The sequence below is a fragment of the Gekko japonicus genome, unplaced genomic scaffold, assembly GCF_001447785.1.
Source record: "Gekko japonicus isolate JY-2015 unplaced genomic scaffold, Gekko_japonicus_V1.1 scaffold30, whole genome shotgun sequence".
Taxonomy (NCBI): Eukaryota; Metazoa; Chordata; class Lepidosauria; order Squamata; family Gekkonidae; genus Gekko; species Gekko japonicus.
In genome coordinates this window covers 397,334-412,181 of record NW_015168045.1, presented here as the reverse complement: position 1 = coordinate 412,181, position 14,848 = coordinate 397,334, and the positions used below count along the sequence as shown (strand labels likewise).

The window sequence follows — 14,848 nt, the reverse complement described above, 5'->3', positions numbered from 1 at the left end:
TAAATAAGGACAGGATGGGAAATATCAGGCCATAGTGTAAAAGCATAAGGTATCTGCAGAATGCTCCAGCAAGCCAGGCACAAACAAAAAAAAAGTGGATGCTTCCCATGGAAAATACTAAGTCAACAGTTTTAGACAAAGGCCTGAGAAACTATTACTTTGCTTTTGCTACTTGCATCCATCAAAGTATTAAACCCATCTTCAGTTTTTCTTCTAAAACAGGCCAAAGGTAGACCCAGTCCCAAACTCAGTATTTCCCATTAACACAGATCTAAACTGTGTAAAGATCTCCCATGAATATTAAGAGCAGTTATACATATGGAAATCTGATGCCTCAATAGCAACTTCTAAGGGACTTCACTGGTAAGGTCAAACTGTTACTATTTTCAGTATTTTACATCTAGACTCCTATATTTTTAGGTACAATTTAATACAATTTTCAGCATGTTTACTTAAAAGCAAGTCCCACCATAATAAGGGTGCTTAGGCTTACAGCTGTAGCAAGGGGGAACATGTAGGCAACAGTGGGTTTTGGACTGGATCAGCTATCTGCCTGTTAGAATTCTGAAGACTGGTTCAGTACTCTGAACAATATATTTACTTTGCACCAAAAATCTGAATCACCACAAAGCAGTGTCAATTTTCTTCATGTTTACCAGAACTGCAATGGGTTAGTATATTCTGCAGCAGCTCTTACTCTTTCATTCTCCAGTTATATCGTTGACACTATCAGTATGTCAAAACTCATAGCTGAATATGCATCCTCAGGGTTTCTCCATTCAAAACTGATCTTTCATTTATTTTCTGAAATTACACTCTATGCCACAGAAATAAATATTAATGCAACATTGATATGTAATACATATGCCTAATATGAAATTTCATCGTGCTTTAAGTTCAAACAGTGTAACTATTTTTAACATAGTTTTTATTGAACTAGCATAGAATAGTATTGCTTATATGGTAGCAATGTTTGAGGAGAAAGAAAAGCATCGGGGAACGTTCAACATTTCAATATGAATAAACCAGAATGCTTTTGCAGTCTTTGTATATCCATTCAACATCTGACATCATAAATCATGCCAATGATCATTGCATTAACTGTACAATAAGGTATTTTTCCACATAGAATTAAAGATACGTTTAATTTTAAAAGGCTAGAAAATTTCTCAGGCACATAAGCTATTAACATACTAAGATCATGCTCTCAAAACAATCCTAGTGACTATGGTTTTGTTCAGTTACTGATAGTATTACTGGTTTATATCAGGTTTAAGCATAGGCAATAAGTTACTTATATATGCTAACCAAAACAATGTTCCTTCTAAATTAACATAGTTGATGTATGAAAAGCATTTGAAATTTATTTCATTATTCTCTACAGTGCACTGCAAATAAAAGTAAAACAGCTTTTCCTGAGTTTTCATAGGACATTAGGCCAATTTCTTACAATATCACCACAATCTGTTTAAAATATGCACCCTTTAATCCTAGCTTTGACAAAACATAATTAAAAACAGCCTGAAAATGCAGAGAGATCAGAAAATAACAATTAAATCCTTCATTGCTACTTTGTGCATATGATTACATAGGTACATCTGTCAGTCTGAGACCAGTCTCCTTAAAGGCTGTAACAAATTATTAGAATTTTTAAATTACAAGTTCTGATTCATTCTTCAACAAATGCAATAATGCCCAACATCCTGTTCCCTCTCTAGGAAACCAAAGTAAAACAGCAATATAGAAGAGATCTGGGAATGTATGTTGTTCATTATAAAGAATCTCAAGAGAAATCATCCTGATGATGATGATGATTACAGACTGTGTGTTTCTAATTCAATCTTATCTTCAGTTTCCAAAGGCTCAGGTTCAGTTTGAGGAACAGGTGGTCGCAGTATGATTTCTGGTCCTCCTCCATAGATTGATTGGAGAAAATGCCATGTTTCCTCAGAAATCTGTCCAGAATCAGCTCCTGAAAAACATCAAGGGTTTTTTGTTTGGTTTTTTTTGTAAAGGCATAGCTGATATTCACATTCCTTCTCTGTTGTGAAGCTTGTTGAGTGAAACTGGGCCAATCAGTGCCTTAAGCCTAACCACCATATAAGGTTGTTGTGAGAATAAAATGGAGATGGGGACAATGCTGCCTTGAGCTATTTGGAAACCCAAAACAAAAGGAGAAGTCAGGGCAAGACAGCAATATAATACCGAAACTGTGACTGAATAGAAAAAACAATAAATCATAAACAGTTGTTAAATGTATATTGTGTCACAGTAATTATTAGAAGCATGGGCAAAAAGGCAAAAAGTCCTCAAAGCTATAGTTAAAGGAAACAATCCTCTTAAGAGATATAAAAGTGTCTGTGAAAGTACATAAATCCACAGTAAATCTGAAGTCCTCCTGTCAGGAGTTCAAGGAAGCAGACGGTCCTCATATTGAAAGGCAGTAAATTATCAGATGGCAGGAACCTGTTTCTAAATGAGATCTTTCTCAAGTCCAGTTGCCATAATAAAATGTATGAAGGCAGAGACCTCAGTCAGAAAGCCTCCATAATCTCTAAATGCTGCAAGGCAACGAATGTCCAAGCAGTCTAACGTTTGCCAAAAATGCTATTTGGAGGCAAAGCAAGACAAAAATGTGACAGACAACTCTTTGTTCAAATTTTCTTCTCAAAGAGGCAGAGTGTTTCAGCCCTGTTCCAAGGAAATGCAAGCCCAGTAGACTCTGACAATGTATTCCTAGATTTTTGTAATGTGCATGTAAGGTAAAGGTAAAGGTTCCCTTGCTCGAAAGCCAGTCGAATCCGACTCTAGGGTTGCGGTGCTCATCTCCGTTTCAAAGCCGAAGAGCCAGCGCTGTCCGAAGACGTTTCCGTGGTCATGTGGCCGGCATGACTAAACACCAAGGCGCACGGAACGCTGTTACCTTCCCACCAAAGTGGTCCCTATTTATCTACTTGCAATTTCTTGCTTTCGAACTGCTAGGTTGGCAGGAGCTGGAACTAGAGACAGGAGCTCACCCTGTCTTGCGGCACCCGGGTCTTGAACCGCTGAACTACTGACCTTCCACAGCCTGCAGTTCAGCGTCTTAACCACTTGAGCCACCGCAGCTCCAATGTGCATGTACTCCAATGAAATTACTACTCCTAATTTATTGTTACATTGTGAGTTTAGATCCTTTTTTTGTAAGCTGTTTTGAGTCCTGCTTTGCAGAAGAAAAGTGATATAAAATATTCAAATAAATTCTCACCACTAAATATTTAAATTAAAAAAAAAAAAAAGTCAGAGAACAACAAAAAATATGAGGACCACTGAGGAGAGAACAAAAATTCTAATCCCTAAACACTTGCTTGTTACTCCTTGGTATGAAGCATGGACAGCTTCAGCTTGCATATTTCTAAAAAATATAGAAATCAGGAGGGCTAGAAAACAGTACTTAAAAAGAAAATGTGAAAATCATTAATCAATTCAGGAATAGATGTCAAAACATGTACTTTTACTGTCTTTGATTTTAATGTTGTATATGCCATTAAAGGTCTATTGATTGATTGATTGATTGATTGAAAACATGTACTGTAAAGCAAACATGGGAAGAGTACACAGTGTTTTTCATGAGAATTGTCATGGTCAGATATTACTCTTTGCCTTGAAGAGTATATGAGAAACTATCCTGAGCACAAGGTATATTCCCAAAGTATCAGACTGTTAACTTAGTGTTCTTTTTAATAATGGAAATTAGAAAAGCTGAAATAGTGAGCGGACTAGAGAACTGTGGTCGAAGTGTTTAAACATTTCTGATGTAGAAAATATACAAAAACCCCACAGATATAGCAGCAGTCAATGATACATGCACAACAGCACTGTAGCAAAAGGAGAATGGCTGCAAGACAGATTATCAGTAGGCCCATACCTTGCTTCAAAAGAACAGTTCCACATTTACTGACAGCAATTTTGGTATTGTCAATGGGACCTGGAGGATCTGGTGAAAGAGAAAAATATATGATTTAAAGAGATATGACAAAATGATACGCATTTCACACACTGTGTGCCTTTTATTTTTGCCTTATGCAGTGTTTAAATTGTTAAAGATCATGCTCTGTATATCCTGGTCCTACTGCTAATAACATTTTAATAGTGCTTAGTGTCTAGACACACAGTTCAATGAACTCATCTTCAAGCATACAAGGAACCGGACATATTCAGCTGGACTTTTCTTCAGCAGCTACCCTACTTTATTGTTGTTTTATAAATATTTCTGAACAGAGATTTGTAAGCAGGCTATCCTTCACAATACTTATGAAGATCTTAAGATGCAGCATTAAATTGGGGCTTCATATTTATTTAAAACATTTCTGTGCCGCCTTTCAACCCAACTAGGGGTCCCCAAGGCGGGTGAACATTAAATCGTATTAAAAATTAAAAGCAGCATTTAAAATATAAAAAAGGCAAACATCAAAACATATTAAAACATTTAAATACAAAAATATATTTTTACAATTTAAATATTTATATTTAGAAATATGCTTGCAAAGAAAAAGGGTGTCCTTGATTGATTTAATAGCTGAACGTGGTAGATAACAATGTGAGCTCCTGCAATGTGCCAATTTATTTATTTAGCTTTTATCCAGCTCCTTTCCCTGCCAAGCAGGGCTAGGATGGCTTCCAACAATTAAATGAACAATAAATATACAATTAAATGTACAATAAACTATACAATAAGTCCATCACAATTTAAAACCAGTCATACAGTTAAAACATTATCAATTATAGCAGATTGCACCTTGGAGGAAGCCAGTACAAGGAAATTCTTGGCCCAATGGTAAGAGGAGGTCAAATGATCTTTCTAGCTGTCCCTGTCCTCAACCATACAGCTGGTGGAACATCTCCGTCTTACAGGCCCTGCAGAATTGGACCAAATCTTACAGGGCTCGGGTCTCAGAGGGTGCGGTCAGACGGGCCGTTTAGTCCGCTTTCGGCACGCTTCAGTAATGGATTTTATATGCACGTTCACACACCCAACCTCTGTGCACTGTCCCCAGCCGTCGCTTTCCAGCTTAAACACCCTTTAAAACGGAGTGTTTTGTTACCAGGTCCCCAAGTGGTGTTTTCCTGATGCTCCGGTTCTAGCCGCACTTTTCTGATGTCTGATCGCTCCTGTAGTGTTGAGCCACTTCTGGTTTAAACCCCCTCCCAGCTCAAAAGCTGCCTGAGGCTTCCGCTTTTTGCCCGCCATTTTTTAATGTGTTGGCAGTGTGTGCATAGGCGGAGCTCTGCCACCGTGTTTAGAAAACCGACATTTAAATGGTCACTTGTTTTAGCGTTTAGATGAGTTCGGGATTTCATTGGAGACCATTTTCAGGTCAAACTTTTAAAGTGAAGTCTTTTGTTGGAGGGGCTGGATTGATTTGCCCTGGTGGTTCTATGCCTGTGCCATGATAGTTTCCCCCCTTTTACGGATGGGCGCCTATGCGCATGCGCAAACTGAGAAAAAAAATTAAAAACCCGCCAACACGCGATCCTGTGCGTCAGTACTGTAGACACTTGGGAGTGACGTGACTGTGCGGTGAGGCAGGATAAGGGAGGTGAGTATGATCGTGATTATCTAGATCAAATATAATCCGGTTAGAACCAGAGCAGTTTAACCCACTCTCAGCACGCTGTCTGACCGCACCCAGAGAGTTCCACCAGGTAAGTACCAAAACCTTGAATCTGATTTGGTACTTAATCTGTAACCAGTGCAGCCAGTAGAGCACAGGCTGTATATGTGCTCTCTGGGGTCTTAGTAACGAACCACGCCACTGCATTCTGGACCAGTTGAACTTTCCAGAGCAAGTTCAAGGGCAGTCCTGCATAGAGTGAGTTACAGTAGTCTAATCTAAAGGGGACTGTTGGATGGATCACTGTGGCCAGGTCAGTGCGGGACAGGTAAGGAATCAATTGCTGGGCTTGGTGAAGATGAAAAAAAGCCATTCTGGCTGTATTTGTGACCTGAGTCTCCAACAAAAGGGAGGCATCAAGGATCACACCCAAGCTCCTGACGGTGGAAACTGGTATCAGTTGTACTCCGTCAATGCATTAGGCCCTTCTCTTTCTGTTCTTTATTATTATTTCTAAATTTTCAGTTCTTTCTGTTCTTACAGACTATCACCACAGTAATTATTGAGGCATACAAAACAAACATATACTATAAAAAGCACATTATCTCCCTGGCAGAGATTTGAAAGCCACTCACCACTGTCCTTGCCCTTCACAAACCCTTCCCATTCTCTAAACCACTGCATACTTATACAATAAAATATGGATGGAGACTCCTCCTCTTGGAATGCTCTGTTAAGCTGAAAGACATAAAACAAACTCCGTTATAGATACAATACAAGCAGGGAATTGTCCACAAGGAATTGCAGAGGTTACTTAATTTTGTCTGATAGCCCCCACTGCACCTGGGTGAGTTGTACACATTGCATGGTACCAAGTTGCCTTGTGGATGCTGCTGGGCCTGGCTCTGATGAGTCCTCCCTCCACAATGGCCACTGAGATCTCAGGAGATGTTTATTTCTTAAATGCACTGCTTCTGTTGCTTGGGGGGGGGGGGTTAACCCCTCAATGCATTTTGTTATTTTTTCTGCAAACCTGGGACTTTTCTCAGGTTTGCAGAAAATTGTCTTATGTTCATGGACCCAAGTCTCCAATCTCCAGATTTAGGCATCCACAGGTGGGGCCATGTTGAGAATTAGATATATTTACAATCAGAGAGGTATCTCATTTTCCCTCTGAGAGGAGGACATCTTGATGGGTGTTTCCCACCCTATCTGTAGAGAGACAGGAACCAATCTTTCCACTTCCCGTCCTCTCGATGGGACATGCCCCTCAACTCAGTTCTGTTCCTGCCTCAGTAGGGAGAGCAGCATGAAGTTGGCACTTGTGCCTTGTGCTTAATTTTTCTTTTTCCAACCTCATTCCTTCTCCATTCCTCTTAACTATTTTCTTCTCCCTCCTCGTGCTTACTCCTTGCCTGTCCTCCAACTGCCTTACTTGGCTTCTGCCTTTCCCCCTCCAACTTCTTGTCCTTCCCGACGCTCCAGCTGGAGTATGTCGGACCAGGATGGATTCAACAGATTTCTTTCCAAGGGTAAGCGGGAAGCTTCCCTCACTGCCACCAAGACTCAGCCGCCTAAGGGGAAATCCAGAGCTCCAATCCCCACCGCTGCCAGGAGCCAAGCCATGCAAAGAGAAAAGTGTGCAAAAAAGTGGCCTCACCCTTCGCCCGCAGCTCTTGGCACGAGTGCCATTTGGGACCAGCCTGTAACTCGGAGGCCCCCAGAGAGAGCGGTGGAAGGCTGCGGAGCAGCTATCGCTGTTACCATAAGCCAGGCAATGGACACTGATGACGGGCAGGATATCCCTAACGTCCAGGGCACTACAGCGGATGCCTCCAGAGACACAGAGCCACAAATGGGTCTACTCAAGTCATGAGTAACCCCAAAAGGGGGGGGGACCTCTTAATTTTGTCTGAACTTATGCACTTTTTAAGGCAAGCCATGAGGGAAGAAATCTTCAGCTGCTGCCAAATTCCTCTCATAGGGGACAGTTCTCATCCCACCCCCTCCCCCATCTACAGGGATTATACACAGAGAGACTCAGAGCTTTCCTAGAGGAAGACAGATCTTGCTGGCCAACTAAAGCAGCCAGAAAAGACCATTACTCTACCATGCAGGACCATCGCCATTGGGATTCCTTACAGGTTGAGGACAGTGAGCTGAGAGATAAAGAGGATGGGGAATTTCTATCAGATAAGGAGGAAGAGTTAGAGGTTCCAGAACTTTCAATGCAATTTTTTAAGCCTGAAGACTACCAGTATCTTCTTACTAAGACACTGGCTGTCTTAGAGCTGCAACCAAACCCCCCAACAAACGAGCCTAGTAACGTGGCTCACTCAGATGAGTCCAGGCCAAGAGGTAGCAAAGAATATTTTCCCAGGACTCTGGGGACAGAGAGGGTTTTTCCTTTTCCTGAATTCCTAGAGAAACAGCTTGTGAAAGAGTGGGCCAAACCCATGTCCTCCCAATGTTAAGAAATTATATGCTTACCAGCCTTTACCAATAAGTTCCTACAGGTTCCCCTGATGAATGCCCTGATAATGGCACTTCAAACCTCTGGTCTGCTTTCAGAGGACAGGGAAGGCACTGTGAAGGATAGTCTGGACAAGAAGGCTGAATTTGCTTTAAGAAAGGCTCATGAGGCCACAGGCATGGCCATCAAGGCATCAACCACTGCTACCACCATGGCAAGGGCAGCAATAGCATGGAAACCCTAAGATCCATCACAGAGGCTCTGCAGCCGGGGAACTTTCTGACTTCAGTTGATTTGACCAAAGTGTACCTTCACATTCCCGTCTTCCGGGGCCACAGATGGTTCCTCCATTAATGTGTGCAAGGGCAACATTGGCAGTTCAGAGCACTACCCTTCGGCTTCTCAACCGCCCCAACAGTATTCTCGAAAATCCTCATATACCCTATTGTCTTGCTGTGAAAAAGTGGAATACACATTCATCCCTATCTGGACAACCTTCTGATTCGCTCCAGCTCTGAAGCCAAGACTCACCAGGACACAGAAGACACCATCCAATGTCTGCAGTCTCACGGGTTCCTTGTGAACATTCAAAAAAGTTGCCTAACTCCCTCTCAGTCAATTGAACACTTAGGCATGATTCTGGACATGGTTCAGAACCGTATGATTCTCCTAAAGCCCAAGGCGGCGAAGATCCATTCTCTTTCACAACAAATCATCAAAGGCAAACAGTCCTCGCTGATGACCCTAGCCAAGCTAGTGGGGCAGTTCATTTCCTGCATAAATTCTGTGCAATGGGCCCACCTAGATGCAAGATCTCTGCAACAGTTTCTACAACCCTTCCAGTCCACAATTATGAGAGGACCTTCCAGTCAAAGTCCCCCTCAACGTGAAGTTCAAGCCTAGTATGGTGGACCAAGACAAGGAATCTTCTGCAAGGCTGTGCCTAGTACATTGCAGACTGTAAGCAGATAATCACGGATGCCAGTCTTCAAGGTTGGGGAGCAGTCTATATCAACTCACCAGCTCAGTGACTATGGTCCAGGGAGGAAAAGAAGCTACCTAGAAACCTATTGGAACTCAGGCCCATTCACCATGCCCTTCTGCACTTCAGTTCGCAGATCATCAGCCACCATGTCCTCCTCAGGATGGACAATGTATCTGCCAAGGCATACATAAACAGTCAGGGGGGTTCCAGGTCCTTGTTGTTTCACAGGAAAGCCTCCAAGTTGCTACAATGGGCAAAAATCAATGTTGACTCCATCAAGGCAGAACACATAAAAGGCACTCTGAACACTCGGACAGACTGGCTCAGTCGTTGGCAACTACAGGAAGGTGAATGGTTCCTGAAGATTCAAAGTGCTGGTTCTTACCTATAAAGCCAGGGTCCGGCTTACCTGAGGGACCGCCTTTCCCCATATGTTCCTCCTAGGGCACTACGGTCGGGGGCACAACACCTGTTGGTTATCCCAGCCTTAAAGGTTGTTAAATATGCTGCTACCAGGGCCAGGGCTTTTTCGGTGGTGGCTCCTACCTAGTGGAATGAGCTCTTGGAAGAGATCAGGGCCCTGTGGGACCTAGCACATTTCCGCAGGGCCTGTAAGACGGAGCTCTTCCGCCAGGCTTTCGAGTAGGAGCTGCCGCCGCCACTGTACCACCACCGTGTTGTCATCTTTGTTGGTGGAATCTTTTTACAAGGTGCGTCGGCCCTGGGATGGAAGAACGGACAAAGTGGAGTACTAACCAGAAGAGACATCAGCATTCCCTGGAACGTATCATCGGAATCCCCATCTTGGAATTGTTATAGTTTACTGTTGAGCACCGATTTTAATTGTAATGATTATTTATTGGCTTTAAATTGTTTTATGTATGGCATTTGCCTCTTATGTTAGCCGCCCTGAGCCTATGTGGAAGGGCGGGATATAAATCTATTAATAAATAAATAAATAAGATGGACTAATTCAAGCTAATTGTGCGTCATTTTGGCCTCCCAGCAGTGGACCTGTTCGTATCCCCAGGTTTTTCATCACAGAGCAGGTTTTTCATCACAGAGCAGAGGTGACAGATGCACTGGTGTCCCAGTGTCTGCCCGGGCTCATGTTTGTGTATCCTCTGACCCCAGTCCTTCCGAAGGTCCGAGAACTGGGAGATCATAGTGGTAGCTCCACATTGGCCAAGGAGGTCATGGTTCTCAGAGCTCCAGAATCTCATCCTTCAACCATCAGTTCCTCTACCAGTGACTCCAAACATGCTAACTTGGGCCCATCTGGCACCCAGACCCGGGCTGGCTCCATTTGACAGCTTGGCGACTGAGCAGGAAAAACTCAGACTGGGCTACTCTGAAAAGGTGACAAGCACCATGTTGGCCTCCAGAAGGCAGTCCACCAGCAGGATGTATAATGCCACTTGGAAGGGCATAGATCCAGTGAAGCCTCATATAAGGAATGTTCTGACCTTCTTGCAGGACGGCCAGGATACTAGGTTGAAGGCCTCCACTCTCAGACGTCAGGTGGCGGCCCTAGCTATGGTCCTTCCTGCATTCAATGGCTGGGGACTCTCCAGACACCCTCATATCCGTAAGTTCCTAAAAGGTAGCAGCTCTTCAGGACCCTCCCACTTCTCACGGATTCCCCATATGGTGGTTAAATATGGTCCTTCATGCACTGACCAGGCCCTCTTTCGAGCCCATCAAGGAACTTCCCCTGAAGTGGGTACGGATGAAGACCTTATCTCTGGTGGCAATAACTTCAGCACAGAGGGTGTCAGAATTTGGAACCCTGTCCGCTAACCTGCAGCTCTGCATGTTCCACAAGGACAAGGTAGTGCTTACTACAGACCCTACCTTTCAGCCAAAGGTAAACTGTCAATTCTACAGATCACAGGAGACCTGCTTGCCATCTTTTTGCCCAAATCTGGTTCATCCCAAGGAATGGATCTGGCACTCTTTAGACATGCGATGTGCCCTGAAGACTTTCCTTCATTGCACTAGTGGCTTTAGGAAGATGGATGTAAGATGTCCAAGGCCACTATTAGCTCTACTCTCAAGTCTTGCATCACCGAGGCCTATAGGGCTCAAAAGCTGGTTCCCCCTCCAGGAATCACCGCTCACTCCATTCAAAGCACAGCAACAAATGCAGCTTTGGCAAGCCACATCACAGTGGATGAAATTTGCAGGGCAGCCACATGGTTGTCAATTTCTACGTTTATTAGACACTATAAGATAAACGTCTATGATTCAGCTGATACAGCCTTTGGCCGAAGGATCCTGCAGCACATTCTGACTGACAAGGATGATGACACACCCAACTAATGAGGACACTGCTATGGGAGATCCCACCAAGATGTCCTTCTCTCAGAGGGAGAAAGGGCCATTGGGTACTTACCATGAATGGTCATTCTCCTCTGAGATAAGGAGGACATATTAGCCCTCCCATGTCATTGTCAATTTGCTTCATTCTGCTGCTTCTATCCCTCAGCCGAGTATTCCTTTCTGTCTCGGTTTTTTCTTCTGTTCTTCTTGTGCTGGTTTTTTCTATTCAGCCAATTTATGGCTCAGTTGTTAAAGGTTTAGTTATCTACTGCTTCTGGGAGTTCCGGAACTGAATTAAGGGACGTGTCCCACCAAGAGGACAGGAAGTGGAAAGATTGGTTCCTGCCTCCCTGCAGATAGGGTGGGAAACACCGATCAAGATGTCCTCCTCATCTCAGAGGAGAAGGACCCTTCTCGGTAAGTACCCAATGGCCCTTTCCCCCCTTCCCCACTGTTTCCCTTTTCCTTCCCTAAAAGCCTCCACAGCCTTTCCCCGTTTTCCTGCTTCCTAACCTATCTCTATCTGCTACCATCTTCAAGCTTTCCCTCTCCTTCCCTGCCCCTGGGAAAACTATGGTCCAGTTGCACAGTTGGAAGGTACCTATTATTTCGCCTAGATCCTCTTCCACAAACCATTTCATCTTTCCCTCCTCCTGGCAATCCCCATATCCTCACCTTTCCTTGCTTCCTTTTCTCCATCCCTTTATCTGCTCCCCCCCCCAACTATACTTACTTCATTCATATTCTACCTTTCTCCATAATGAGGACTCAAAACAGCATTTTCCTTTCTCTCATTTTACAACCACCCTGTAAGGTAGGTTTGGCTGAGAATGGGAGACTGGCCTAAGGTCAGTCAACTTCAATTACAGAATGGGGATTTGAACAGGGATCTCCAGATCCTAGTTTGACACACTAACCGCTACACTACACTGGCTTTTGTGGGGTGCCTGCTGTTGAACGGTAACAAACAGCCAGTCCTGGGTGAGTAGAGACATGAAAGCCTGGGAAACAACTGGAAAATTGGGGGGGGAGGGGGCTTTCCCCCTTTTTTCAAGGCCTCTTTTTCAATTTTTAATGGAAAAATTGGAAATTTTGGGGTGTACTGAAAAAAACCTCCTATGAAACATTTTGCCTTTTAGAATAAGTGGAGTGTTTTTAAATACAAGGTGAGCATGCTGTGTAGACATGAGGGCAACATGCAGGGCTTTCATTGCTTTTGTGGCCTTTTTGACCTGATTCTTCTCTTGTGGTTAACCTTTCCCCCTCTTCCTCAAACCACTGTGACACATATACCCACAGACTGGATATCAAATAGCTTAATGCCCTACCTTGCTGGAGGGGAAAAAAAGATCAGAAAGAAATGGGGCAGAAACTGCAGCAAGCCTTGGAGGAAATCTCTGAAAGTTTCATTGAAAACTGAAATCTCTCTAACCAGTAGCCAAAGAAGGACGAAAACAGCATCTAGCTGTGCAGATATTATTAATGGTCCTTTGTTATAAGTTATAAAAGATGCATTTTATATTGTTAAAGCAGTAAAATTAGGTTTGATGGGACAGCAAGTATTACATGTATTTCAATGTTCCCCCAAACTTCCATTTTTTTTTTTTTTAAAAAAGAAGAAGGTATTTTCCCATGGTTTCAGAACTTCCAGAAATTTTACATCTTTATGGGTGAGTTATGCAAGTTGCTTGGTATCAAGCTCCTTGGTCGTTGCTGCCCAGCCTGGCACCAATATGTCCTCCTTCAAACACAAAATAGCCCTGGAAAAGGCCCTGCCTCATCCTCCTGTCTCTTACAGGCTTGAAGGTTGGTGTGACAAACTCTGCTTTAAAAGCTCACAAGTGCTGTATAAACATGTCATAGACTGTAAAGGGTTAATGCCTCACAGGGCCGGAGAGCCTTTGATTGACACGCTGCCACAAAATGTCACTTGAGAAGAAAGAGAAAGGAACTGACTGCTGAAGAGAATTTACTTTAGCATTGATTGGGGACTGGGAAGATTGGCAAGGAGGAGTTAGGAGGATTGCTGAAGACCCTCAATTCGGGACAAAGCTTCTAGTTTACAGAAGTAATTCCCTGCTCAGTTGAAAAGAAAGATAGCTCTAAAGAGTGGAGTGATCCCTGCTTTGTCTAGAGAAGGAATCTGGATACTTGGTAGTGTATCCCTGCCTTCTAAAACTTGAAGAGTCAGTTAAACTCAAGAATTTATATTGGAGTGTCTAACAGACACTGAAACCAAAGCCTCTCATCTCAAAGATTCTAAGACTTTGTGAAAAGCTTAAAACTCTTACTTGCTGGAAACATATTAACTGAAGTTTGTGAAATTACAAAGTTACCTTAGAGTTATTATTGATTCACCTCAGACATTTAACCCCGATTCCACCTGACCTTTTCCCCCTATGTTGAATAACATATTTTGTTTATTTTTTCAACTTTCAAAAGCCTTTTGTGTGCCATTTTCAGAAGTATAAGTTAAGGAGGTGATCATGTCTTTCCTTCAAGTCCCTGAGCTCAGCCAGCATCAAAATATAATAACATGACAGGGTGGGACAGCCATAAACCTTCAAATAAGTAGATAGATAAAAGGGGCTGTTCAGCCAGAAGGGAAGGGAAAATGGAGGGAAAATCATGTGTGTGAGTGAGGGAAGAGGGCAAGATCAGCATTGTTGGCAAATACTATAGTGGTAACCCCCCCAATGGCCACTATAGAGGGTATTTGTTTCTTAGAGATACAAGTGCTGATTCTATTATGTATTTTTGTATTAGATTCTGTTTATAGATCTGTAATGGATATAAGAATTTAATTGTTATTGCGATTGCTATATAATGGTTTTGATGTTGTTTTTGGCATTTTGGTGTTATTTGTTAAGGCTTTGAGCCAATGCAATAAAGTTATGAACAGAGAGTATTAGATTTTGCTGCAAACATGAGGCTTTTTTTTGGGTGAGTATTTTGTGTGTATATGCTTATGAGCCTGGAAGTCATGGTGATTTCTAGCGACCCCTAGTGGGGCTAGGGCATTTCAGGGAGGTGGCTTATATTATTTGCTTCTGCATCCCGGCAAAGGTATTCCTTGGAGGTCACCCTTCCAAGTACTTGACAGGGCTGGCCCTGCTTAGCTTTTGAGATCTGATGAGATTCGGCTTGCCTGGGCTATCAAGGTCAGAGCCAAACATGAGACTTTTTGAGCTTTGTAGAAATATCTGTCTTATCCATTCATGGCTTCATTCTTTCATTCATTAATACAATTTCTATCCTGCCCTCCCTGCCGAGGCAGGCTCAGGACGATTTACATAAAAATACATATATAAATACAATTTAAAACATTCATAAAAATGCCATATCAATTAAATATTAGTTATCTTAAAGCACTGGAACAATATTCAAGTAAAGTGCAAGAGCAGAAGTTTCAAGATTAGACAGTATTACTTAGGTGACAGTCCTAATGGTATTCTCACACCAGTTCAATTGGAC

At 42.8% G+C, this 14,848-nt stretch overlaps 1 protein-coding gene across 1 annotated transcript in view; it reads right to left on the bottom strand.

Annotated features, from left to right (window-relative positions):
* Nucleotides 1–1,329: 1,329 nt before the first annotated feature.
* USP33 (ubiquitin specific peptidase 33) overlaps nt 1,330–14,848 on the bottom strand; it is an 80,457-nt gene continuing 66,938 nt past the window's right edge. Inside the window, exons 21-23 of the mRNA XM_015414252.1 lie at nt 6,230–6,332; nt 3,908–3,976; nt 1,330–1,972 (exon numbers count right to left, since the gene is read on the bottom strand). Of these exons, the coding sequence (XP_015269738.1) occupies nt 1,815–1,972; nt 3,908–3,976; nt 6,230–6,332 (330 nt within the window). The 3' untranslated portion in view covers nt 1,330–1,814. The remainder of the gene's footprint in view (nt 1,973–3,907; nt 3,977–6,229; nt 6,333–14,848) is intronic.